This window comes from Coenobita brevimanus, chromosome 57 (assembly GCF_032717465.1).
Source record: "Coenobita brevimanus isolate Jiangsu-jjx chromosome 57, ASM3271746v2, whole genome shotgun sequence".
NCBI classification, from domain to species: domain Eukaryota; kingdom Metazoa; phylum Arthropoda; class Malacostraca; order Decapoda; family Coenobitidae; genus Coenobita; species Coenobita brevimanus.
The window spans coordinates 9555353-9581989 of NC_137010.1; the positions used below are offsets into that span (position 1 = coordinate 9555353).

The 26637-nt window shown below is 42.1% G+C and overlaps 1 protein-coding gene across 2 annotated transcripts; it reads left to right on the forward strand.

The window, feature by feature from the left end:
- Window positions 1-370: 370 nt before the first annotated feature.
- On the forward strand, window positions 371-25099 carry LOC145402279 (allantoicase-like). 2 transcript variants are annotated; one of them, XM_080274406.1, is made up of 9 exons: window positions 371-485; window positions 3206-3268; window positions 9963-10077; window positions 15902-16003; window positions 16279-16367; window positions 18588-18788; window positions 20230-20389; window positions 23543-23760; window positions 24168-25099. In XM_080274406.1, the coding sequence occupies exons 1-9, from the start codon at window positions 405-407 to the stop codon at window positions 24306-24308; spliced, it is 1170 nt and encodes a 389-aa protein (XP_080130532.1). In that variant the 5' UTR covers window positions 371-404; the 3' UTR covers window positions 24309-25099. The 2 variants fall into 2 exon arrangements, with proteins under 2 accessions (XP_080130532.1, XP_080130533.1); XM_080274407.1 differs by lacking the exon at window positions 15902-16003.
- Window positions 25100-26637: the final 1538 nt, after the last annotated feature.

Sequence of the window (26637 nt, forward strand, 5' to 3'; positions counted from 1 at the left end):
AAAACAGAGGAGGGTGTCCCTAGTACCCTCACCCCGCCCCTTTTAGTCGCCTTTTACGACACGCAGGGGATACGGTGGCAGAATCCTTCCTAACACAACCTGGCCGCAGAGTAGTAGTACCACCCCATAGTCCGGCCACATTGTGCCCCCCTCCCCCACCACATGAGAGAGAGAGAGAGAGAGGGAGGAAACTTACCGTCCGAATAACGACTTGATAATATACTCGTAGTAATAGTAAAAATAACACCACAACACACGATGAACGGAACTCATTTAGATCTCTGTTCAGAAATACCTCCAGGTCGAGATGAATTATACGAGGCGAGCTTAATTCACATTATTGGTTCGCCGTTCGCGTTAGGCCAGTCTTGAGTTGGCAGTTGTGGGAGTATGTACGCGCAGTCATGGCTCAGCGTCCTTGTGGTGTTGCTATGAGGAATAATAAGCCAAAATTTGCGGAGCTGAATAACTTGGCATCGGAAAAGGTGAGCTAGTCATGCGTGTATGTTAACCCCAACTTCACTGCATGATTATTACTTGTTATTTATGTATTTATTATTATTAACCAGAGGATTTCATTTAGATGACAGGAAGAATCTGTAGCAGGGAAGGCTGTATTCTTAATCTGCCAGTTAATAAATCTCCTAAATTGAAAAGAATCGCCTGAAGAGAGCAAGAATAAATGACCAAAATTCATTTCTTTTCCATAAAGGGAATTTGGAGTATGAAGGTGATCACTTGTGTTTTGCAAGGCGGGTATATTCCCAGTGTCCATTGCATATTAACCCGTTGAGTCCGATGACGTGTCCTGGACTTTTTTTTATTTTTTATAAATTAAAGTATAGGAGACTCTATCTCTTCATATTTTGTAAGGCGGGTGTAATCCCAGTGTCCCTTGCATATTCGTCCTTTGAAGGTTATTCATGCTGTATGCTGACGGTTTAATTCAGGGGGCGTCACATTGGGCCAAAAGTGGCTAACATGCGAACCAGTTTTGTGAGCCGTTAGCCAAATCGACCCACGGTGAGCGAGATTTCGCCTGCGAGGCTAAGTGGATAACAATTTTCGCTCACAGTTTGTTGGTGGGATTAGAACTCAAATGAGCCAAGATTAATTTTGTAACAGGTGAGAAAATATTGTGTTATCACACAAGGAAACTTTAACAAAAACTGATAAGTAAATACGATATAATTTGTAATGCTAGGTGAAAAAGGCCTGACTCCTCGGTCCTAGAACACCTAACGTGTAGCGGGGTCCTCTTTCGAGACCGGGCTTAGTGCAATCAAGAGAGGTAGGACACAAAAACTCCAGGCAATAACCTTTACACGTATATTACCACAGTCAGACACAGGACAAAAACAGCAGATAATACAACACAGTATGTGAGAAAATAAAACCTTAACTAGATCATTAGTATCTCACAGGATACTGGCTTAACAGACACTGATGAGTTTAGTGCACAGGTGTACATGGAAAACAGGATCGCGGTGCGCGTGGGAGCGTGGGAGTAGGTCTCACACGGGGGGGGGGGGGACGAGGGGAGACGCGCGGAGGGTCAGATCAGAGTTACAGTAATATTGGGAGGGAATTGATGTTACGGATTCTGGCTTAGTATTTTCTGATAGCAAAGGGATTTTGATAATTGATTATATTACTGGTCCAGGTTCTTACATACACACTGACTTTTGAGAGGAGATTTCTTAAGGGAGGGTAGAAGACACTGGGAATTTACTGTGTTTATGGTAATACAAGCGGGAGGATATTACTAACACTTTTTCTCTACTGTTTCATGGTAGCAAAGGACGTTTGGATATTTTACTATGGAGAATCTCTCGGGGTAGGAGTCTTACTGATTTTATACAAGGGCGTCACTCGCGAGTCTGATTCACCAGAACTTAGTTTTTGCACTCGTCCTTATCCGCCCGTGATATCACTCGCCCCGGTATTCAACATACACTAAGTCACTGTATCACTGTTACACTAATTCTGGGGCAACATCACACTTAACATAAGTCATTTATATGGTGGGGGCGACGGGGAGACACGCCAGCGACAGCTCTGCCGGAATATAGGGGCACCGCCAGGGGAGGGCGTGCCAAGAGGGCACAGGACGACTAGCAGGGGCGTCCTCTCTCGTCCAGGGCTGCAGGTGGCGAAGGGGCCCGTAGTCTCCGGGCTGGGTACAGGAGTGTGGCCCTCAGGACTGGGACCAAACAGGTCCAGGAATCTCTGGTTCAGGTCTCGGCCGGAGGTGGAGGTCTTCCGCCGTCGGGGCGTGGAGAGATCACGCCCAGGAGTCCTGGGGAGGGCCTGGAGTACCCTAGGACTGCGGCCCCCAGAGTCAAGGGGCGCCGTCAGGGAGGGGCTGCGGCACCGACCTGAATTAGGGTCCGTCAGGTGGGTCTTCCCCAGGGCCAGGCATAAAGAGCAGAGGCCGGGAGGAGCTGCAGGGCCTCCCTGGGGTCCTTCTGTGCTGGAGGTCCGGGCACTCATCTCACGCTGGGGTGGTGACACTGCTTGCACCTCTCTCTGGCCGTGGGGCTCGGCTATCGGCTGTGGCTGCCAAAGGGCGCAACTGTAGGGTGCCAAGTCCCAGCTATTGGCCGTGGCCTGAGTGGGGGAATCAGCGCACCTCTGGACACCTTCGGAGCGGCTATCGGCCGTCTGACAAAGGCGGGAGCGGCCTCTTGCCGTCTCCCGCAGGAGGGGGGGTGAGCGGCTATAGGCCGACTCGAGGGCAGTAAACTTAGGAGTTGAAAGTAACTTTTAGGAGTACTTTTTGAAGTTAGGAACCAAATTTCACTTTGAGAGGAACTTTTTGGAGTTTTTATTAATACAGGCACTGATTTCCACCGTTGACTTAATTAGTTCTGATTAGTTTTAATTTTGGCCACTGGAAACGCCACTGAACAACTTTAAACCACACCATCAACTTACTCGTAAAGGTTACCCTGGCACCTCTTTGGAGCCATCTAAATACTTCCACCTTATTTTCATAGCGGACAAACAGGCAGACGGAGATTTCAAAAATATAGGCAAGACATAATAGATGTGGTCACCCTCCATCATAAATTCCAAAGTTGGTCACCAACGCCACAGAAAGGCCAGGCATTGACTGATCTGAATGCATTGATCTTGCAACTGGGCGGGAAAGTATTGTACGATACAGAGTTAATTTACTGATATAAATGCACTATTGTTACAGCTTGGCGGGAAAGTACTGTTCGCTACTGATGACTGGTTCGCTGTCGCTGAAAATCTGCTTAAGGTTAGTACAGTATATTCACTCTTTGTACATGTCTGAGTATATATATATATATATATATATATATATATATATATATATATATATATATATATATATATATATAATATTGTGTGTGTGTGTGTGTGTGTGTGTGTGTGTGTTCTTACCTAATTGCATCTTTACAGGAATGAGTCAAGCTCGTTCTGTCTCGTGTATTAAACCATTTTTATCATACATATCCTTATATTTGTGAAGTTTTGGCACACACTATTTCATTCGGTAGTGCATTGCCCTATTTGGGAAACTGAATTTCCTTACATCTTTATCGCCTCTCCTTTTATGTAATTTTGTTTGCAGTGTCCTCTTGCTGATGCTTCCCCATAGGTTATAATTATATTCATTTATGTTTATATTCTCTTTCCCTGAGATGCATTTATATAGCATAATCATGTCTCCTTTTTTCCTTCCCTCCTGTAGTGTCGGTAGATTCAATTTTTCTAGTCTCTTCGTAGCTTAGATCCGCTAAGCTTGGTACCCATCTTGCAGTTGCCTTTTGTACACTTTCAATCTTATCTTTGTTCTTTTTTGAGATGAGGATTCCAGACTACTGATACATACTCCAGGGTTGGTCTGATGAATGATTGTGTGTGTGTGTGTGTGTGTGTGTGTTGAACCTCTTCAATCCTAGAACGTCGTTTTGTAAACGTTTTTTCCTGCTCTCGATTGCTAAGCGAATTGAGCGAGCTAAATACGTTATTACAAACAGGCAACATAGAGGACCGCGTGGAAACACTAACGACGGTATTCACGAAAAGTTTAAACAGTTGTACCTCTTTAGTTACTAAAGAAATACGTCGGCAAACTGCTTCATTGATAAACGAAAATATGCGGGGGGCCATAAAAGCTACAAATGATGCACAGAACATTTTAAGACGAGATCAGTTCAGTGCAACACTGCAATGTCACTCTGCAGCCACCTAAAAAGTTATAAAAATAATTTTAGCTCTTACAAATTCAACAACTTGAATAAAATCTGAAGAATTCAATAATTTCTTTGCAGACGTTGGCAAAAACATTATATATAAACTAAAATGGCACTCAGTAGAGCGCATACCTCCGCCAAGGCCCAACATGCAGCTGGAAAAAGACAATCATCCTATAAAAGCATATTTAAATCCGCTAGATCCGGAATTTTATATGGATCTGCTCTAAACTGTACACATTCGTAGATACCAACATCATAAATATGCCTGATATTTTTCATGAAGATCGATGCAATATTCACTGAAAATTTTACGAAAATGTCGAAAAACTCCCTATCTCGCAATGTTAAAGAAAGTGAAAAAAGAAAAAAAATCCTGGATCCGCACCTTTATCCGAATCCGCATCAAAATTTAATGAATTCTATTCTGGGCCAACGCCCATTCTTCTACTAAGTTTCGTAGAAATCCGTCCAGTAGTTTTTATGTAATCATGCTCACAAACCAACCAACCAACAAACAAACAAACGGACAGGGGTGAAAACATAACCTCCTTGGCGGAGGTAAAAATTAAAATGTCCTCCGAGATGGCAACAATGACGGCGACCACTGTCCCACGAGAGAGATCGGAAGTGCCTTACATTTTCGCCCTCAGTCTGTTGCTACAAAGTCATCCTAAGTATTAAACACCTGCAAAAATCAGTCATTCAGCTCATATATTTCATTTCGGTTTATTAGGGATTCACTTCTTGTCATTGCCTACTATGTAATTATCAAAATAAGCACCCCTGTAGTAACCGGTATCTTCCCCACGTGTGTACGAAACGGAATAGGGTGATTGTAGGGAAGAGTAAAGTTATGGCCTTCGACAGAAATCAAGTCAGTGAATGTACTGTACAGTGAGATTGGATGAGGAGGAAATGGAAAATGTGAGTGCGTTTAAGTACTTGGGTAGTGTGATGAGTAAGGATGGAAGTTTAGAGGGTGAAGTGCTTGAACGGGTACACCAAGGAAGAAAGTTGGTGGTTCCTTGAAAACAGGGATAAGAAACAGGGAAGTGAACATGGAAGTGAAAAAGTTACTGCTTGACAGTACTGTGATAAGGGAGGGCGGTAAGAGTTCGGACAGTGGAATGGTTCGGGCAGTGCATTCCCTGAGAAACGTATGGGACCTCGGGCCGTATGATCTTGTGTAAAAGTGGTTTACTTCGACCACACGGAACCTCCAAGCTAGAAACGACTCACTATTTTTTTTTTTATGCAGGTCAGATTTTGTTTTTTTGCATCTCGTATGTAATAATTTCAGTGTATATCGTAAGCTCTACCTCTATGAATATGCCAAGGATCGAACTGTGCATTATTAGGGTGAATCTGTGTTGCATGTAGAACATATCGCTATGAAAAACGAATGTTAAACTCTCTCGTGTGAGACTTGAGAGTACCCGTCAATTAATTACATAATTCGGGATGATTCGGACAGTTGAGGAGGGGGATGGTTCGGACAGTCCGAACTATCCTTCCACTACTACCAAATCATGACCTTGTCAAATGATAACGCTACTTTTGATCATTTCAGTTTGAACACATAGTGAAACACCATTCTTAATAGTTAACGAGGAATATATATTTGTAGTTTTGTTTATTTAACCTACTCCTCAAAGTGTTCAAAGAGGGAAGGGGTAATACAACTTCTGTTTCAGTTTTGCAGGCTGCAATATGCATTAAAAGTCTTAAGTTAGTCCGTCTGAAATAAGGTCTAGAAAGTGAAAAGTGAAGTCAATATTCCAGAGAGAGAGAGAGAGAGAGAGAGAGAAGACTAATTATGCATAGTTCTGTAGCAGAAAGCAAGAGGTTAAGTCATTTATTGATACAGCTGGTGAAGGTTATTTCAGTTGTTTTATATATATATATATATATATATATATATATATATATATATATATCAAGTAGTTCATTTGGATTCTGAAGTTTAATATTGTACTTTAGGAAAATGGAATATCTTTTGTTTGTTTTTATCCAATATAACTCACATAATTTTAAGAATATGCTGAGTAATACATATGGCCGAACCATCACCACTGGTAGGGATGGTTCGGACGATTTAGTCATTTGTGTTTCGTTAACTATAGCTTAAAGCTGAAAAGAGCTAAGAATTTCATATCAACCTAAAGAGCCAAATGATGTGGCAACATTTTAACATAAACCAGATTACACTCCTGCTTCAACCTGATTTTTTATTAAAAAAAAAAAAAAATGTCCGAACCATCACCGCCCTCCCATACCAACTGTAACGTATGGAAGTGAAGCTTAGGCATTGTTGGAGGGACAGAATTCTACAGTGAGAGCAGTGGAAATGAGTTATTTTAGGGGAACATGTGGAGTCACATGGAGAGACAGACACATGAGGAAGTGAAGGAGCGTTGTGGTGTGGATGTGTATGCGATAGGAAGCGTTAGGAGAAACACATTGAGGTGGTTTGGCCATGTGAAGAGGATGGAGAGTGAGAGATTGCCGAGGAGGGGGTATGTGAGTGAGGTGGGGGGGGAGAGGGAGGGGGGGCCAAGAATGAGATGGAGGGATGGAATGGAGAGGTATATGAGAGAGGGGGTTTGAGCTGGCAGTGAAATGGCGGGGGACAGGGCGACATGGAGGCGATTTGTTTGTGGCCACCCCTTACAGGATTAAGGCGTCCGACAATAGAACAGAATAGATCTTCCCCACGTCATGAAAGCATGCAATAATCATCCCCCTCCAAAGCATTAGATAGCATCAGCCATGACATTCCCTTTAAAAAGCTGAATAACATCAGGTTAATGATGTTTCCTGGTTCGATTATTACTTAAGCGAATGAACCCGGCTAGTTCGATTAGGTTATAGAGTCTCCTCAAAATTAAAGGTAACTACGGTGTCCTTCAGGGCTCACTATTAGACCCAGTACTATTTAGCATATATGTAAATGATGTACGAGACTATTTTCCTGAATGTACCCTGTTCTATTATGCTGATGACATTCAGTTCCTTCACAGTGGTGCAGTACGTCAGCCAAATGACGTAATCAGTAAAGGAACAGAAACATTGAATAAAGCCGGACTATATTCTCTTAATAATGGACTTATGATGAACCCTAGTAAAACTCAGTGTCTTCATAGGGACACGACAACTGTTATAAAAAATTACATACCACTACCATTATGTCTGATAACAAAACACTCCAACCAACCAGTCATGTAAAAAACCTAGGTGTACATATGGACCGCCACATGACCTTCAGTACACATCAGCGAAGAAAGTCATGAGAGTTTTAACATATGTTAACAGAGTAAAACATTACTTTCGAAAAGGAACTCGTATAATAGTTGTGAAGTCACTTGTATTAATATTCACAGCTGCTGTAATATCATGTGAGGTACAACTAAAAATACTGTGATAATAAGTACCCCACAGCTACAGAATTTTGCTGCAAGAATTGCAGATGGAAGAGCCAGTATGATTACGTTAGCCAACGTTTTAAGGAGCTGAAATGGCAAAATATGAAGAAAAAAAAACTTTGAACACAACGGTAGCTATCTTTGAGCATCTCATTAACCATCACCCAGAATACATACTGTCTTCCATCTATAAGCAGTGTGACTTGCAGCAAAACAAGGCAGGAAAACTGTCTTCATTATTCTAAGCACTGACTCGTTGGTCTCTCTCCGTGAGAGGACCAAAATTATGGAGTCAACTTGGCTCCCCCCGAGCGTAAAGGAAGCCAATAACCTCTCAATATTCAGGACAAGGCTAAATATTATCCATTAAATAATGTTAATTTATAATTTGAACTTTTAATGCCTTCGAAAATCTGTGAAAGATAAAAATGGTAAGTTACTAGTGGAGAAGGGAGAAAAAGTGAGCAGATGGAGAGAACACTTTAAGGAATTGTTGAACATAGAGGATGGAAGTGAAGCGAGTATAAGTGGCTGGGGAATGGCTGGGAGAAGGAGAGAGGTGAGAAGACAGGAAGAAATCAGTTGTGGAAGCAATGAGGAAAGTTAAATTAGGGAAAGCCCCAGGAATTGATGGAGTGTGTGGTGAAATGTTGAAGCATGGGGGAGAGATAGTAGTAGAATGGATGTGGAAGATGTGCAGATTGGCCTGAGAGGAAGGTAGAGTTCCGGAGGATTGGAAGTCAGGTATAGTTATTCCATTGTACAAAGGAAAAGGGGAAAAAGAAGTGTGTGGTAATCATAGGGACATCTGTCTTCTTAGTATAATAGGAAAAGTGTATGGTAGGATACATATTGACAGAGTTAGGGAAATAACAGAGGAATTAGTTGGAGAAGAACAGGGAGGCTTTAGGAAGGGAAGAGGTTGTGTAGATCAGATATTCATTCTTAGATCTTTAGTGGAAAAGTTTCTAGAGAAGGGAAAGAAGTTGTATGCGGCTTTCATGGATTTGGAGAAAGCATATGACAGGGTGGAAAGACAAGGATTGTGGAAAGTTTTAAGAATATATGGAGTAGATGGGAAGTTGTTGAATGCTGTGAGGAGTATGTATGATGGTGCTAAGACTGCAGTGCGTGTGGATGGTGAACTGAGTGAATTTTTCTCTTTGAAGGTTGGGTTGAAACACGGATGTGTCATGTCTCCATGGTTGTTCAATGTGTACATGGATGGGGTAATAAAAGAGGTACAAGGTAGGGTAGTGGATGTTGGAGTGGCCCTGGTGAGAGAGGGTAGTGTTTGGAAACTCCCTGTACTGTTGTTTGCAGATGATACTGTGTTGCTGAATGAAGACGAAGGGGAGCTGCAAGGCTTGGTGGATGAGTTTGGGAGAGTGTGTAAGAAACAGAATCTAAAGGTGAATGTAGGGAAGAGTAAAGTGATGGTCTTTGAAAGAGGTGAAGTCAGTGAATGTGTACAGCGAGGTTGGATGGTGAGGAATTGGAAAATGTGAGTACGTTTAAGTACTTGGGTAGTGTGATGAGTAAGGATGGAGGTTTGGAGGGTGAAGTGCTTGAAAGGGTACAGCAGGGAAGAAAGGTTGCTGGTTCCTTGAAAGCAGTGATAAGAAACGGGAAGTGAGCATGGAAGTAAAAAAGTTACTACATGACAGAGTTGTGATACCAACTCTAACGTATGGAAATGAAGCTTGGACGTTGTTGGAAGGACACAAGTCAAGAGTGAGAGCAGTGGAAATGAGTTACTTAAGAGGAGCCTGTGGAGTTACATGGAGAGACAGGCTGACAAATGAGGATATAAAGGAGCGTTGTGGTGTGGATGTGGATGTGATAGAAAGCGTTAGGAGGAATACACTGAGGTAGTTTGGCCATGTGGAGAGGATGGAGAGTGAAAGACTGACAAAGAGAGTGTATGTGAGTAAGGTGGAGGGGTGGGGAGGGAGGGGAAGGACGAGGATGAGATGGAGGGATGGGGTGGAGAGGTATATGAGAAAGGGGTGTGTGAGTTGGGAGCAGGGCAGTGAAATGGCGGGGGACAAGGCGACATGGAGGCGATTTGTTTATGGCCACCCCGAACGGGATTGAGGCGTCTGGCAATAGATAGATAGATAGATGTATGTTCACTTTATAGATCATCTACCTTATCAGTTCTGTGTAACTACAGCACATACGGGTAACGGTTTGTAATGAATAACCAAAATTGGTGGAAATAAACGTTTTATAATTAATATAATTCAAATCTCTCTCTCTCTCTCTCTCTCTCTCTCTCTCTCTCTAAACTTCCTTGTGCCCTCAGGACAATGAAGCGGAGTGGCGGGAGGGTGAGTTTACGGAGTATGGGAAGTGGATGGATGGGTGGGAGTCTCGCCGACGACGCAAACCAGGCCACGATTGGTGCATCATTAAGCTGGGTGAGTGGCTTAAAGGTATTGTAACTTTGTGAGAAATAAACATGATACCTCTTATTCTTCATTTTTCTAACTATTACTTCCGTTGATATTTTCTGATTCTAAGTGGTGTTTGGATATGGCATTCGCTGGTTACAGTTGCGATTACGATCTGTTGTAACTTGGGGAGGGATTCAAATTCATCATCTTGCTGACAACGCGCTGATTATTTTACCCTGCTATGTTTTCTAACCTAACCAAGTGTAGTCTAGTCCGGAGTAACCCAACCAAACCTTGATCTGATACACCCTGCTCTTATCTTACCTGACTTAATATTAGGAATTCTGTTTTAATCTCTCCTAATCTAACTTAATCCCACCAGAACTTATGTAACGTATTCAGATCTTACTTTATCTGACTCACTAACCTATTTTGATATGGCCTAATCTGATGAAATCTAATATGACACATTCTGATATGATCTAATCTACAGTAGGTGCAATCTGACTATCTGATCTAGGCTAAAATTGCCCAGTCTCACCTGACCTGGTAAAGTTTAACCTACTCTTACCTGACTGTACTTGGTTTAACGTAATATAATCTAAACGAAGTGAATTTGCTTGATCCGTCTTTTTGATCATCTACCGTGAACTGACCTAACCTAACGTCGCCTCATAAGCTAACCTGATCTAACCTTTCCCAACTTACCTAACCTGACAGACGACATTCAGCTTAACCTAACGTAACCCACCCAAATCCAGCGTAACATGACCCGACCTCCTCCAACCTAACTATTTAACTTAACACATCTCTTTAGCTATGATATTCCCTAACCCTTCACCTGCCTAGGAAGTGGAGTTCTCAGCCTCTTCAGCCAAAGAAATTCTACGTATATTATATTTTATCCTTGTAATCTCAGACGATTTTAATAAACTCCGGAGAAACTTTTTAAATTATGGTAGCCATACAGTGTCCATTAACCCTGTCGCTCATCATGTGCTAAATTAAGCTGAATAAAATAATCTGGAAGCAGAAAGAATACTGAAATAATATAAAAATAATAATAATAATAATAATAATAATAAGTGGATTCAAGAGGTTAATTATCTAATGTCCTCATGTTACACGTACTGCCCACTTCAGCCCGAGGACGTACTTTATTGAAAAAGGTAACAGTCTCTACTCTTATTAAGCACCGGTATATGCAGTTTTTGTCATTCTTCTGTATAGCCTTTCTTAAGATTTTACACTCAGTAATTAGAAAGGACACCAGAATTGTACTGCGGTTTTTAAATCTGGTCTCACTGAAGCAAGAGAGAGAGAGAGTGAGTGAGAGAGAGACGCGGATATTTTAAATGCTATTCAACCTCTCGATACAAAACGAAAGAAGCTGTCAGCGAACAGAGGTACATAGGTGTTTAGGTCTTAGATCTTTTTTAACTATGACTCCAAGTTGCTTCTCTCACATTTTTCTGTGTTGCATCTTATTTTCGATTCTAAAAGAAAAAAAAAAAAAAAGAAAAAAAAATGGTGATGATGAAGATGATGATGATGATACCTTCTGCTCACTATTTTGAGAATTTGTCATGGTGCCTGTGAAAGCTGTTAAATCCCTCTACTGATTTTTTTAAAAATAAATAACAGAACGAAGGAAGGAAAAACAAATGAGTAAAAAAAAATAATCCATACACCAGATTACTGGTGTCCTCCGTTCATAATATATCTGTAACAGTTAGACTTGAACAGTTATGGGTTGAAATTTGGAGGAAAACAACTCTGGGGAAGCGAGTTTCAGGGAGATGCAGTTCGGGGAATGAAAGAATTCTGATAGGCAGAAGTTCTGCAATGTGGCTGAGTGACATTCCAGTCATGAGCGCTACCAGATGCTCGTGTAGCACGAGGGAAGGTATGGAGAGGTGGCACCATGGACGCAACTTCGTCTGAGCATTTGCCAAAAAAAAAATATCTGTAAAATAATGCAAGGGAGGCAACATTCCTTCTTACTTGCAGGGGAGGTAGTTTATATGTAATGGCAGGGTTGTTAATGATTCTAACAGCTTTATTCTGAATTTTGTCTAGTTGTCTTAATGCAACCTCTCCACAACCATTCCACAAGGGTGAGCAATATTCAAGGTGAGAGCGTGCATGACTCGTATAAATTATAGCTAACTGCTTGTCGGCGAAGAAGTTGCGGATTCTGTACAATAATCCAAGTTTCTTTGAGGCGGTTTTAGCAAGTGATCTGACATGAGAGGTCCAGCTGAGGGCATTGTTAAGTGCGACGCCAAGAATTTCAATACTTTTGGAGATGGGAATATTTGTAGTACTGAAGGTAATGTAAAGAGTAAAGAGTTGCCTTCTTCACAGCGCGAGGCTTTCCCCAAGCCCTTTCTGTCTTCCGTCCAGTCCTTTATTGTCCCATCAGGAGCGTAGGGACCGGAAACAACGCTATTCATTCCGCAGACGTGATGCGAAAGTGATCAGTCACTAGTCTCTTGGTGGAAGTATGTGAAAAATAGATCCCAACGCCTTTTGAATGTAAATACTGCACAGTAAATCCTTAAGAGCTGCATCCGGTTTTTGCTCAGTAGACCACCAGGCCTCCGTCACATGGTAATCCACCAAACCAGTAAATGGTTTCCTGGACTGCAAGAAACCATTTACCTTGTCACACTTTGTAGAGCCACCTGAAGGTAGCGCTACATCAGCTGAGTGGATGGTGGCCCTCTCCGTGTACTGTACCACAAGGTAACATTAATGGTATAACGTGCTGAAGGAACTAACGGTGACTCTGCTTCACTACAAGAGGCCTCGCCTAGCTGCATCAGAAAGAAAGGATTAATTGTTTTCATAACATTATATATATAAATAGAGAGAAAGAGAGAGAGAGCGCAGCGTGGATAGCTGTGATTACCAAGGTCGATGCAATTAACATGCTGGAACCTTTATAAATTATACGAACACAAGCACACTGTAAGATGACGTCTTTCTTTTATTTGTAGTCATTCTTGCTTACTTCCAGATGATTATATTCACCTTAATAAGAAACAGCAACAGCAGCAGCAGCAACAACAACAACAATAATAATAATAATGATGATGATGATAATAATAATAATAATAATAATAATAATAATAATAATAATAATAATAATGAAAATAATAATAATGATAATGATGATGAAAATAATAACAATAATAATAATAATAATAATAATAATAATAACTTTCATCATCATCACCATCATCATAAACCTAAACCTAGCAGCTGCCCCCAACTCCCCTCTCAATATCTACGGCCAGACACCTCACAGTCGCCCCACAGTCTCAAGGTGACCACGGCATAGTTCTCAAGGCCAGCCACCAGCCCTCACACCCTGACTTGCTGTGTTTGGCTGGCTGGCTGGCTTTTTTGTTTGGTTGGTTTGGTTTGGTTCTTGTTTGTTGGTTTGTGTAAAGATGTGGGTTGAGTAATAATGAGGTTTGGTACTCCATTCACACACACACACACACACACACACACACACACACACACACACACACACACACACACACACACACATTCATTCTCTCTCTCTCTCTCTCTCTCTCTCTCTCTCTCTCACACACACACACACACACACACACACACACACACACACACACACACACACACACACACACACACACACACACACACACACACACACACACACACACACTGTCACAAATGTACGACTTGCTGAACAGTTTGATCTCATGAAGAGACAAACTGCCACTAGAGCACGAAATGAATTCATAGTAGGCTACTGTAGTATGAGAGCGAGCACGAGGGCGAGGCGGTGGCGTGCTGGGGCAAAGGCAACATGGCAATGAGTGAGAGAATGCGAGATTGATGTTGTTGTCGTTGTTGTACTGCCCAAATCTATCTGATCGAGGAGACCCATATCAACCATAGGGAAGTAACCGCCCCTGCAAGGCCGTCTCTTGCGTCCCATACTGTGAACCGAGGTTCCCATGCGGCTAACAGTATCTTACCACAGCGAGGCGCGGGGATCAGTGTAGATGTTTGGTTCGTGGATGGACGCTGCATTTGCGTCTCTCCATCCAGTTAACAGGGGCACCATAGTAGTCTCCACGTCACCCCTTTATTTGGATATATGGTCACCACCCAGCGTTCTCAATGGTTTCCTGAATTGCAGGAGACCATTTGGCTTGTTACTCTACATAGAGCCACCGGAGGTAGAAAGAAGAGTAATAAACAGTGTCAGGAAGGATGAGAGAAATAGGGAGAGAAAGACAGACAGAAAACAAAAAATATAGTAAATTTGAAAGCAGTAGACAGCACATCAAGCGAGCGGATGTTGGGCATCGCACTTGCCACCAAACTGCCAGGTATGAAGGAGGAGGAGGAGGAGGATCAAGAACTGATGGTGGATTGATCTTCTTGGGTGAGGTTTGCATGGGAAGAACGTGAAAGGGGATTGGCACTTTTTAAAAATTATCTTGAGCACGTTTTTATCTTTTCGTGATCCCAACGATTTTATACAGCTAAGTAAGCCGCAAGGGCTTGGTGTTACCACTGTCATCATTAATCTTCTCGTGGTCTTATCATCTCTCTTATTGGGTAATGTCAGACGATTTTATTCAGGTGAGAGTGGACATAGCAGCCTGAGCGTCACCAGCAACTGTTCCATGGCTGGGACAACTCTAGTGTTCTGTTTTAGCTAATCCCACACTATTATCTTCAGCCAAGCGTGAGTACTAGGAGCCTGGGAGTGTTAATTTGCTCGCTAACGGAGTGACTGTATGTGTGGATCGCAGTCATACAGAACAAATATGTGCTCATGGATAGACGTATAATATGGCGCCAGGATTCCAGTTACGTAAGTTGTGGTTGTGTAGTCTGTAGTTTGTTGCCCTGTTCTTGGTAGCTCTCCCAATTTCGTACTTTGAGTCGTATCTTAGATGGAATAGGAGACTTCGTAGGTCCTCTTTCTTAGCAGTTTATTCTGCATAATACACCTTAGTATCCTCCCGTAGGCCACTAATACAGGCTATATCGATATTTGAAGGATATAAACAATATAAAACAGAATATCAAGTTAGAAGATGCAAATAAATCGCCGTGGAAGAGCTGCTACGGAAACTCCAGTCGCTTAGAATATGACCGTTTGTCTTTCCTTGTCTCTGGATCCTGCCTCACCCCATCTTTAGTCGGGAAAAAGGGTCGGTATGATGATAACGATGCTGCCTCCGTATGGAAGCAAACGACACACGATAAACACAGACGGAGTGAATTGTGTGTCGGCAGTGTGGGATGTTGCTGATATCTTTAATATCGTACTTTTTTCATTCAGTTTTGGTTTTATTTGATGATTCGTGATTACATTAAGAAGATCATGGCAGCTTAACAATTAGATATTTTTATTTTTGTTTTACTTCATTAAATTATTGCAGGTTTAAACTGGATGCTAAATTTAGAAGCAGTTGTCGAATGCAAAGATAAATGAGTGAGGTATAAAAGAAGTATATGTTGACATACTTTCTTCATATTTCGATGTAACATCAGCCAGTCCGCACGTGTCACATAAATAACTTTTATGTGTCAGGGTATATTGGTATATTTATGGTCTCTTATGGATATAATTTGTATATAAAATTCCTTGCACATGTTTACCTTCATTCGAGAGTTAAGAAAAAAAAAAACAATAAAAGTGAATATTCTGGTTTTAAAAAATGATTGTAGTTGTTCAGGAAAAGATTATCCAATAGACTGATTAAGATCCAATGTAAATGCTTCTCCAGATATCCAAGCTCGTTGACCAAAATATAGAAGTGTGTTATGTGGGTGTTTGTTTTTGGGTCAGGTGTGGCGGGAACCATCGCAGGTGTGGACATCGACACGTCCCACTTCACCGGTAACTATGTACCCAGGGTGTCCGTTCAGGCGGCCTCGCTCTCACCACAAGGTACTGTACAGGGCCAGTGGAAGGAGGTAAAGGACAGTCATGGTATTTTTATCTCATATCAAAGGGCACAAAAAAAGTCAGATTTCAGTTGTGGAAAACTTATAAATATGTCTTCAAATGAGGACCATCATATGTGGATTATTTATGATCTGCAGTGTCCAGTGATAGCTTTTGCACAACTATAAAGGATAACTCTGTAACATATTATTGCAAGTGACTTTTCTCTGCCTGCATATTCCATAAAACAATGTATAATGCGTGTACCACCACTGCAGAGGAAGCGTTGATCCCAGAGAGGAGGAGTCAGATGGGGAGCGAGGCCAGTGGCAAGGACTTGGCTCAGGTGGCTCAGCTCAACAGTCAGGTTGGTATGGGGACAATTCTTAGACGTAAATTGGACAAAACTCTTGGAATACATTTTTAAAATAACATCCTAGCATACAGCTCCTGGTCATAACGTGAAGAAACTAACTCTTGGGACAATGCTGTAAACGTTTGACATAATTTAGACAAAGCTGACTCTGGCACAGCGTGGCCAAACCAATTATTGGACATAACTTGGAAAAAAAAAGTAACTGTCGAACATATCCCATACAAAACAAACTCTTAAACATAACTTGGATAGAACAAATCCCCAGATATAATTCTGACAGACCTAACTCTGGCATAACCAAGGCATAACATCAAATTTGGACACTAACTGGACAAAACTAGTCCATGGGCATAAACTAGACAAAGGTGTATCTCTTGGGCATAACCTGGAAAAGTTTAACTCTCGGACATAACTTAGACAAAACTGTAACTGTTACACATAACTTGGATAACACTAACCTTGGCAAAACTGCACATTTTGGACATAACCAGGAGAAAATTGTACCTTTGGACATAACAAGGAGTAAATTAACTCTTAGCCACAGAATGGACGAAACTGTAACTCTTGGACATAATCTGGATGAAACTGTAACCCTTGGACATAACTTGGACGAAATTGCTTGTGGACATAACCTAAAGAAAACTAATGCTAGGGAATAACATGGAAAAACTAATTCTTGAACGCCACCTGGATAACACTAACTCTTGGACATAACTGGGGCGAAACTTAACTTTTGGACAGTCCATTGAAACCTGGGGAATTCGATAATGATGAATTGTATTACTGGTTCCCCTATTAGTTACTTCTCCCAACCCTACACCGTCCCCATTGCAGCTTCACGGCGCTTGTTTATTGATTTTAACTGTGTGTGTGTGTGTGTGTGTGTGTGTGTGTGTGTGTGTGTGTTTCCTTCGTTAGTTACTACATTACTGTTTATCTCTCCGGCGTGGACCACCATTATCCCCATGACGGAAGTAAAACTTGACCACCAAGACAGATGCCACACATGAATAGACTACTTTCTTTTTTATTTCATAATTGTACAACACTTATTACAACTTTATATATTACTTTACTTTTTTACAAGCTTGAACCCACTAATGTTTAATAATATTCAACTTAATCCTGCATCATCCTTGAAGATGCTGGGGGTTTCATTTACTCGGGACTTATCTTGGAAAGATCGTATTACATCTCTTGTAAAATCTGCTTCCAAGAGATTAGGTGTGCTAAGCCGACTCCGTTCCTTATTTACCCCTGCACAATTGTTGACTCTATACGCGGGTTTTATCCGCCCCTGTATGGGTACAACTCTCATGTGTGGGGAGGCTCCCCACATACAGCTCTTCTCAATAGGGTGGAGTCGACGGCTTTTCGTCTCATTAACTGTCCTCCTCTTACTGACTCCCTACAACCTCAGACCGCACTGTTTCATTTTTATCCCTTTTCTATCGCAACTTCAATGGTCACTGCTCCTCTGAACTGTCTGTATGCATTCCTCCACCTCTTCGACGGGCGCGTAGTACCTGTCTAGCAGCAAACTCTCATCCCTTTTCTGTCCAACTCTTTAATGCAAGTGTTAACCGTTACTCCCAGTCCTTCATTTATGCAACAGGTCAACTCTGGAACTGTCTCCCTCTGTCTGTATTTCCTGCTTCCTATGATCTCCAGTCTTTCAAATGCTGTGTGTCCAGGCATCTCGAAATGAACGGATCTTGAATTTGTCTCTCTCTATTATTTTGTATTTCTTTTGGAAGGAACAGTTATTGCGGGCTCGTGGCCTTTGGTTCCTGCTTCTTCGCATGAAAAAAACAAAAAACAAAATCCCCGTGAGAGAAGTAAGGCTGAGGTATCATGAACCATGACACATATTTACGTTCTTCACTTTATTTACTTTTAACGTGTTTTGTATTCGTTTATTACTATTTTTACTTGTATCATTTATACCTCATTATTTATAAGGAAAACCTCCCGGTCATGATTAGCTTATTGGAAGCGCCAGAGGTCCAGTGAAGGGAGCTTTGGGGCAATAAAGTGCAGTAGCTAATTTATTTATTTGTTTATGGGTATCTTATTATTATTACAGGCTTGGTCTACCATTATACCCACGACAGACTCACGAGCAGGGTAATGAGATACCAGCTACAGAATTATTTATTTACATTCCATTTAAATTATTTATTTATAGATTTACTTGATTTACTTTTTCAGGCGTGGACTACCATTATTCCTATGGCAGAGGCACGGCCAGGGTACCAAGACACCCGTCACACCTATCTACCCACCCTGCCCGCCACGGCCACGCAGCGCTTCACCCACGTCCGCCTCAACACCTATCCTGACGGGGGCATTGCCAGGTTTAGGGTCTTCGGCTCGGCGGTGCCTGACTGGTCCACCGTGTCCCGATCGCAGGTGGGTTGGTGGTTGATGATTATGCTGTGCCCATTTTTACTTGACCCCAAATTATCATCCTCCATCTTGAATGCTGGTCAGTAACAAGAGATTAATACTGCATCACTCGTGATACTATTCGCGAAGAAGTGTTATGGCAAGCATGTAGAGGCGTAGTATTGTCTTATTCTGTCATTGAGCCGTGGGAAATAAGCTGCAAAAGGACGAAAATACCGGCCAAGTTATGTTTGTGGCGATACAAGAGTGTTAATGGCTGGATAGGTAATTCCCCAAATTTACCGTTTGTGGTGTTTTGCAAAAATGCCTACCGAATGATCACGGAACATGCCCATAAACACTCGGTGAAAAAAGCTTAACATAAAGTTGGATATGTCTTCAAAGAGGCTGGTTGGTACGGAGGTAAAGCACCCAGCAACTAAAGTTCCGAGTTTCATATAACGTGACAGTGTAGTAAAATAGTGGTCTCACACAGATTCTTTCCAGGGTCCTGCAGGTTGACGTTTCATTTTCAAGCTGTTCTGATAAATAAATACGTATTTGTTTATTTATTTATGTAATTTATTTATATATATATATTTAATTCGTATTAGTACGAGGACACTGTTTGACGCTAGCAGATGAAGTGGATGGTTATAGCTTGAAATGTGTGTGGTCTTTGGAGTGCTGTCTACTGATTTAAAGTCCCATGTGCCACATGAGGTGATTGATGATTGGTTGAGGTGTATGGCATTGTTGTGATGCTGGTGTTTGGTTGGTTTAACCCGTAAATTGTTTAAAGGATATGGAAAATATCAAATATGGTTGTTTATTTTGTATTTTTTTCATCGCTAAAAAAATAATGGAATACAATATACCATTATTGTGTTCCTAACGCATCGGGAGTCCACCCGGGGGACCGACGGCCCCCCCCCCCTCGGTAACCAAGCGGGTTTTTTAAATACCCAAGGGTATATAGGCTATTGTATACGTACTAAACCTTGAGTGATGTGACTCAAAGTGGGTATATGTACGTATTAATGCACCTACGGGTTAAACTGTGTAGTATTCTGAATCTTCTGGATTGTCAGATTCCGTCCCCTGTCCAACCTTCACTCTAACCATCATTTGCTTCCTCGGGTAGGATGGTTCGATTGTAGTTTAGAGGTGCAAAGAACAGTGAGAATGTGTTGCTTTCTAGGTTCGTAGGGGAGTGAACCCTAGGTGATGTGTGATAGAGGACAGTTACAGACTTAATCAGGAAAGATGTAGTAGCGTATATATGAGAATTTCGGTGTGGAAGAACGTGCTGTAAGAGTAAATAGTCACGTAATAGAATATCATCACCATCATCATCGTCGTTGTCGCCTTCATTTTTACGAGCAGTAAGAGCGAGGTGTTACGTTTTGGTATACCATCATCATTACCATCCACGGCTTAACATGATTTTTTTTTAAATCTGCAGCTGATCGACCTAGCGGCGGTGGGGAATGGCGGGGCGTGTGTTGGGTACAGCGATGCCCACTATGGCCACCCCAGGAACCTCATCAGTCCCGGCCGAGGCATCAACATGGGTGACGGCTGGGAGACCGCTAGGAGGCTTGACCGGCCACCAGTGCTCGTAGGTAAGATAGTGAACTCTGGGATTAGGTGGCGACATAGATAGAGATGGTGGTGCAGTGGATAGAGTGGTGACACAGATAGAGGTGGTGGTGCAGTGGATAGAGTGGTGACACAGATACTGTAGAGGTGGTGGTGCAGTGGATAGAGTGGTGACACAGATAGCGGTGGTGATGCAGGGGACAGAGTGGTGACATGGATAAAGGTGGTGGTGCAGTGGATAGAGTGGTGACACAGATACTGTAGAGGTGGTGGTGCAGTGGATAGAGTGGTGACACAGATACTGTAGAGGTGGTGGTGCAGTGGATAGAGTGGTGACACAGATACTGTAGAGGTGGTGGTGCAGTGGATAGAGTGGTGACACAGATAGCGGTGGTGATGCAGGGGACAGAGTGGTGACATGGATAGAGGTGGTGATGCAGTGGATAAAGTGGTGACAGAGGTGGTGGTGCGGTGGATACAGTGGTGACATAGACAGAGGTGGTGGTGCAGCGGACAGATTACTGACATTGATAGAGGTGGTGGTGCAGTGGATAGAGTGGTGATATAGATAGAGGTGGTGGTGCAGTGGATAGAGTGGTGATATAGATAGAGGTGGTGGTGCAGTGGATAGAGTGGTGATATAGATAGAGGTGGTGGTGCAGTGGATAGAGTGGTGATATAGATAGAGGTGGTGGTGCAGTGGATAGAGTGGTGATATAGATAGAGGTGGTGGTGCAGTGGATAGAGTGGTGATATAGATAGAGGTGGTGGTGCAGTGGATTGAGTGGTGACATGGATAGAGGTGGTGGTGCAGCGGATAGAGTGGTGACATGGATAGAGGTGGTGGTGTAGTGGATAGAGTGGTGACATGGATAGAGGTGGTGGTGCAGTGGATAGAGTGGTGACATGGATAGAGGTGGTGGTGCAGTGGATAGAGTGGTGACATGGATAGAGGTGGTAGTGCAGTGGATAGAGTGGTGACATGGATAGAGGTGGTGGTGTAGTGGATAGAGTGGTAAACTAGATCATTCGGGATCACAAGTTCAGTTCTGGCTGTTGCAGAGATCATATTGAGGAAGCGATGAGCTCAATTACTACATCAGCATTCTCTATATTTTTCTATAAGGCTTAACCATCATGTCATAAAGTATTCCACACTAATATCACAAGACCTGATCTAAATGCAATCTTCGTAGTTTATTACGATACATTTAGTGGATATTAGTGCACAGATGGTGATATTTGAAGGCTACTGTAATCATCCCTCGTAGGTGGACCATAGGCGTGTGCTTGCTGCAATATGTTCCAAAGCATAAACAGTAAGCTGAGAGAGAGAGAGAGAGAGAGAGAGAGAGAGAGAGCAAGCACTGCTTATATGAGGAACTTATCCCTGTCAGTCTGATAACGTATTTTTTGTTGGTGCAATGAGGCCTTGATAAGAAACAGAGGCTTGAATGTTACAGCTGCACGAGGCTTACATGAAGTAGTGTTCGTGCCAACTTTAACTTATGGACGTGAGACTATGGTGTGGCATGAAAATAAAAAGTCAAGAGTGAGAGCAGTGGAAATGGGACTGCTGAGGAATGTATGTGAAGTACAGAGGGTGGATAGGATACGAAATAATGTGATGCGTGAAAGATGTGGAGTGAGGAAGTCGGTGGACACCAGAATCGAAGAGAGTGTATTGAGGTGGTATGGTCATGTGGAAAGAATGGATAACAATAGAGTGGTGAAAAAGGTATATTTGAGCGAATTTGAAGGAGGGAGGAGGCGAGGTAGGCCAAGGAGAAGGTGGAGAGATATGGTGGATGAGTGTGAGAGGCAGAGAGGTTTGGAAGTCGGTGAGGCTAGGGAACTGACAAGAGATCGAGCAGGTTGGATGAATGATGTGAGAAATGTATGATCAGGGATTTGGCACCCCTTTTTAACGTGGCAGCATCCGGATTGATTCAGTCGAATACGTTTATGTCAGTGGCTCTCAACTCGTTTCAGGCCATGAACCACCAGCCCAAGTAAAAAAAAATATTGTGGACCATTTCATTTTTGAGTAATGATAAAGCATAGACAACAAACATTTTGGTTAGAAATATATTTCTTACAAACAAAATTTCGAGAAATGATGTAAAATCGTAGACAGCTGACATTTTGATCTGAACTATATTTCTTCCAAACATAATTTCCAGGAAATACGTGAATACTTCTCTAACATTTTGTTGTGAAAATTATTTCCAACAAACAGAATTTTGAAATTATGTAGGAGTATACAACTAACATTTTTCTTCGCAACCAGACTTTTGGATTCTCTTCTCACTGACAAGCTTTTCAGTGTTAGGAGTGGTACTTGATAATGCACAATGAATATCGCTTTCCATTGCAAGCCGATTCCTCTGTTTGGACTTAATTTGCAACAAACATGAAAATCTGCTCTCACACATGGAAGTTGATGTAAATGGCAGAAGACATCTGACTGCATGTGTTGACAGATTTGGGTAAGCACCAATCATACCGGAATAATCAATCGGAATAATACAATAAAATGAATGGCCACTTATTTATTTTGATAAAATTTGCTGTACTGAATTCTCAATAAATTTATAAATATATGCACCAATCTCCAGTTTATTACCAAATATAGTGAACGTCCTGTGGACCACCCAAAAAGTCGCCATGGACCACTAGTTGAGAACCACTGGTTTATGTGATGCTACAGAACGTGGTGAATGTTTTTGGCTTATCCGATAGAGCCAGGATTCCGGGGGCTTGAAAATGATGAGTGAATGGAAGCGTGGCCCATTGGACTGGGCAAATTTGGGCTGTCTGGACATTGCTACTCCACACCCTGCCCTAGGGTGGGAAAGGAGGTCTTGATGATGATGATATTCTTACCCTCTCCATATTATTTTACTCAGGAGATTATTTTCAAGCTGGAGGCGGTAGACATAGACTTCGTTGACGTCTTCAAGAATATCCCTTGACCTAAATAACATCATCCGGAGATAGCAAGAATAACCTAAAAAAATAAAAAATAAATAAACTAAACCAAGATTAAAGGAATAACACATCTCATCTCATTCACTGGTGAGTAAAATAAAGATATCGCTGCTGCTGCTGCTGCTGCTGATAATAATAATAATAATAATAAAGTATGATGATGATGATAATGGTCCCCCCTGCAGCTGATGAACGCGGTGTGCTACGTGTGTCTGGCAGCGAGTGGGCCATCATTCGCCTCGGCCACCCCGGGGTCGTCCAGCGGGTGGAGGTAGACACACACCACTTTAAGGGCAACTTCCCTGACTCCTGCAAGGTGGACGGCTGCTACCTTCCCGACCACAATGACGTCCGGGCACTCGCCGACCAAGCCATGTGGAAAACCATCCTGCCCCCTCAGAAGGTGTGCGGCAAAAACTATATTTAATGCAAGAGAGTCGAATTAGGAAGTACTGTTTTCCTGCAGGAAAGTCTGATGTCGGAAAGTGATATATTTCGTGCAGTAGAATCCGGTACCAACACACAATGCTATATATTTCTCATTGTCTGATATTTATTTGGGCAACGAATCAAATAATTATATTCTAAGAGCAATACAGACGCTGAGTTCATAAGCTCAACTGACTGATATACAGTACAGCTTTGATTTCAATGTAGTTCAGGTGAAACTATTTCTGCTTCATTTCATACCCAGAATAGTTTAAGAAATCCGCCCAGGGGAAGCCAGTTACAGTAAGGAAAATTATAATCTAATTCCATTGATTAATCGCTAATACTTTTTCATTCTTTACCCATTGCTTTTCTGGCTAGTTGCGTGCACACAACCAACACTACTTCGAGCGTGAGTTGGCGAGGACAGTTGGGCCTGTGACGCACGTGAAGGTCGTGATGGCACCGGACGGGGGCATCAGCCGAGTCAGGATCATGGGCACCATACACGCAAAACTCTGAACCCCAGACAGGACATCAGTTAGTTCAGGACATGACACTCTGAACAAGGGACGAGGGCATCAGTTGGATCACGATGCTGGACAAAGCCACCATAAACTTAATCAGCTCCTCTGAATGGTTGGAGAAGGCATCATATACTTTACCAATTACGCCGAGAGACAGACAAGGTCACCACATAGCAGTACTTCTCGCGACTACATCTGTCTTGTTGCAGGCGATGTTATGTTCTTCACAATCGCTACAATCCTGTCTAAGATATGTAAATCACAGTAAATGCCTTGGAGACATCACTGGTTGTATTCACGACGAGAAGTCATTCTTAAAGCTGAATAAAAGAGCTTGGAAGCGCCTGAAAATATTGACTATGATTTTGTTCTTAAAGGGTTAAATGTCCTAAATAGAGGACGGAACTAGTCACATTTCAAAATTACCAAAGGGAGGAACCCTAGGGTACAGACGCACGAGCTTCACGACTATGAGCCGATAGGTGGAAGGCGGTACGCTTAGTACCTTTCCAGCTAAATCCCTCAAGCAGGAACCCTGGGCACTAATGAGTTAAGGAGCCAAGACTAGGTTGCTGTAATTTGGTATATTTTAACGTCTTCAGCACGAGGACGTACGATGTATTGTTGTGGAAAATTCTAAGCGATTTTATTATCATTAGGAGAGACCGCCTCTGAGTGAAGGAGTTAGAAATAATTTCCATGGTATTAAGGACTGAGAACTCAACGCTTAATGGAATTGCACTGTGATGTTAATAAATGGACACTTAAATATTAGGTGACTATCCAGGTGTATAATTACTGGCGTGATGAAATTCTTAACTTCGATAGCTGCTGATAGTGAGTGAAACCTTCTTAGAGGATCCAGATTCCAGAGTTTTGTGAATGTGAGTGAGAACTTAAAGTAAATGCAGATAAGTGTTTGTTGAGAGAGAAGGGGACACTGTAATGTTAGTGAATGAGAAATTGACAGGCATTATTTCATGTCAGTCAAAATCTGTTCCTTAAGGAGTTCTCTCCGTATTTTTGTGATGTGTTCAGTTTCCAGTGTAACAGTCGAATTTGGGGAATTTATGTCCACCGCTTAAACATATAGGCTAACAGTCTGCAAGAACATTATTTGGCGCAGAGATGACGTTTCAAACCAGCCCAATCCAAGTATTCACACTTGGAATCACTGAGGCAAATTTGACTGAAATCGGACTGATCTAGGAAGCTATCGCATAGAGACCGAAGTGTAGAAGCGTGGCACAATTATCAGGTGCATACCGACATTCTGTAATTGTTGTTGTGTTCGTGGGATGCCGCATTAACTCCCGTAGTTCGAAGACGTAGTTTTCATATTGCATTTTGATACCATCTGACGACAGAGTTTAGCTTTGCAGCAACTTTTCATCGTAGAGTTTCATAACACTTGTTTCTAAACCTTTCACTGGGAGAGATTTCCTACAAGTTAAACTTGTCTGTAGTTAACAAGAATAAAATGGCGTTATCGGAGAGAAGGTGTTGACTAACTGCAGAGGCGAATATTTACTTCCTGGTGATCAGTTGTAATTGTTATAGGGCCTACTGTATATTCTTGATGAGCAGGATGATATGGAAGGTACTTGTGGTGCGATGTGAAGTAACTGGTAACAACAATAGTTTTGATCAATCCTATCTATCTATCTATCTATTGCCAGACGCCATAATCCCGTAAAGGTTGGGCATTTGACTTTGGATATTTGGTTTACGGGGAGGGGCACTAACCCTCCACCAACCCACTTGTTGGCACGTAGGGAGCACGTATGTTTTGGCTATATAGTTACCACCCAGCGTTGTAAATGGTTTCTTGGTTTACAGGAAATCATTTGGCTTGTCACTCAATGTAAATCCACCAGTTATGAAAAATACCATTGCATTACGTCTTGCGACTACTCGTGTATCCTTATTATCGATTCCTCGGAATAAGTAATATTCTCAGTGGAAAATTAAGTAGAATTATTTTGCCTTACTGTTGCATTGATTATGCAAAGAATCGAATTTCGCTATGTGAAGATTAGTTTTAACGCCATAATCATGTAAACAAATGTGGGTGTTTAGTGCATGACCCGCTTCAGACTTTATTGGCACAAGGCAATACTTGTGGTAACCGTGTTCGAAGCTGCCTTAATCAGAAATAAAATTATCGTATTCAAACAGTGGGTGAAGGTGTGGACAAATCACCGAATGTTGACGATAATTCATGAAACGTGATCATATTAGCATCGTTCTTGATTTTCATCTGCAATGTTAGATACAGGCTGATTACATCAAACTGGTAAAGGAATTTCCTAAATGACTGCGAA

Bases quoted from the DNA above. Each gene is read 5' to 3' on its own strand.
- LOC145402279 (XM_080274406.1), top strand. From the start codon at position 405: ATGGCTCAGCGTCCTTGTGGTGTTGCTATGAGGAATAATAAGCCAAAA. The intron at 18,789-20,229 runs GTGGGTTGGTGG...TTAAATCTGCAG, and splicing joins CCACCGTGTCCCGATCGCAG to CTGATCGACCTAGCGGCGGT. The intron at 20,390-23,542 runs GTAAGATAGTGA...TCCCCCCTGCAG, and splicing joins CCGGCCACCAGTGCTCGTAG to CTGATGAACGCGGTGTGCTA.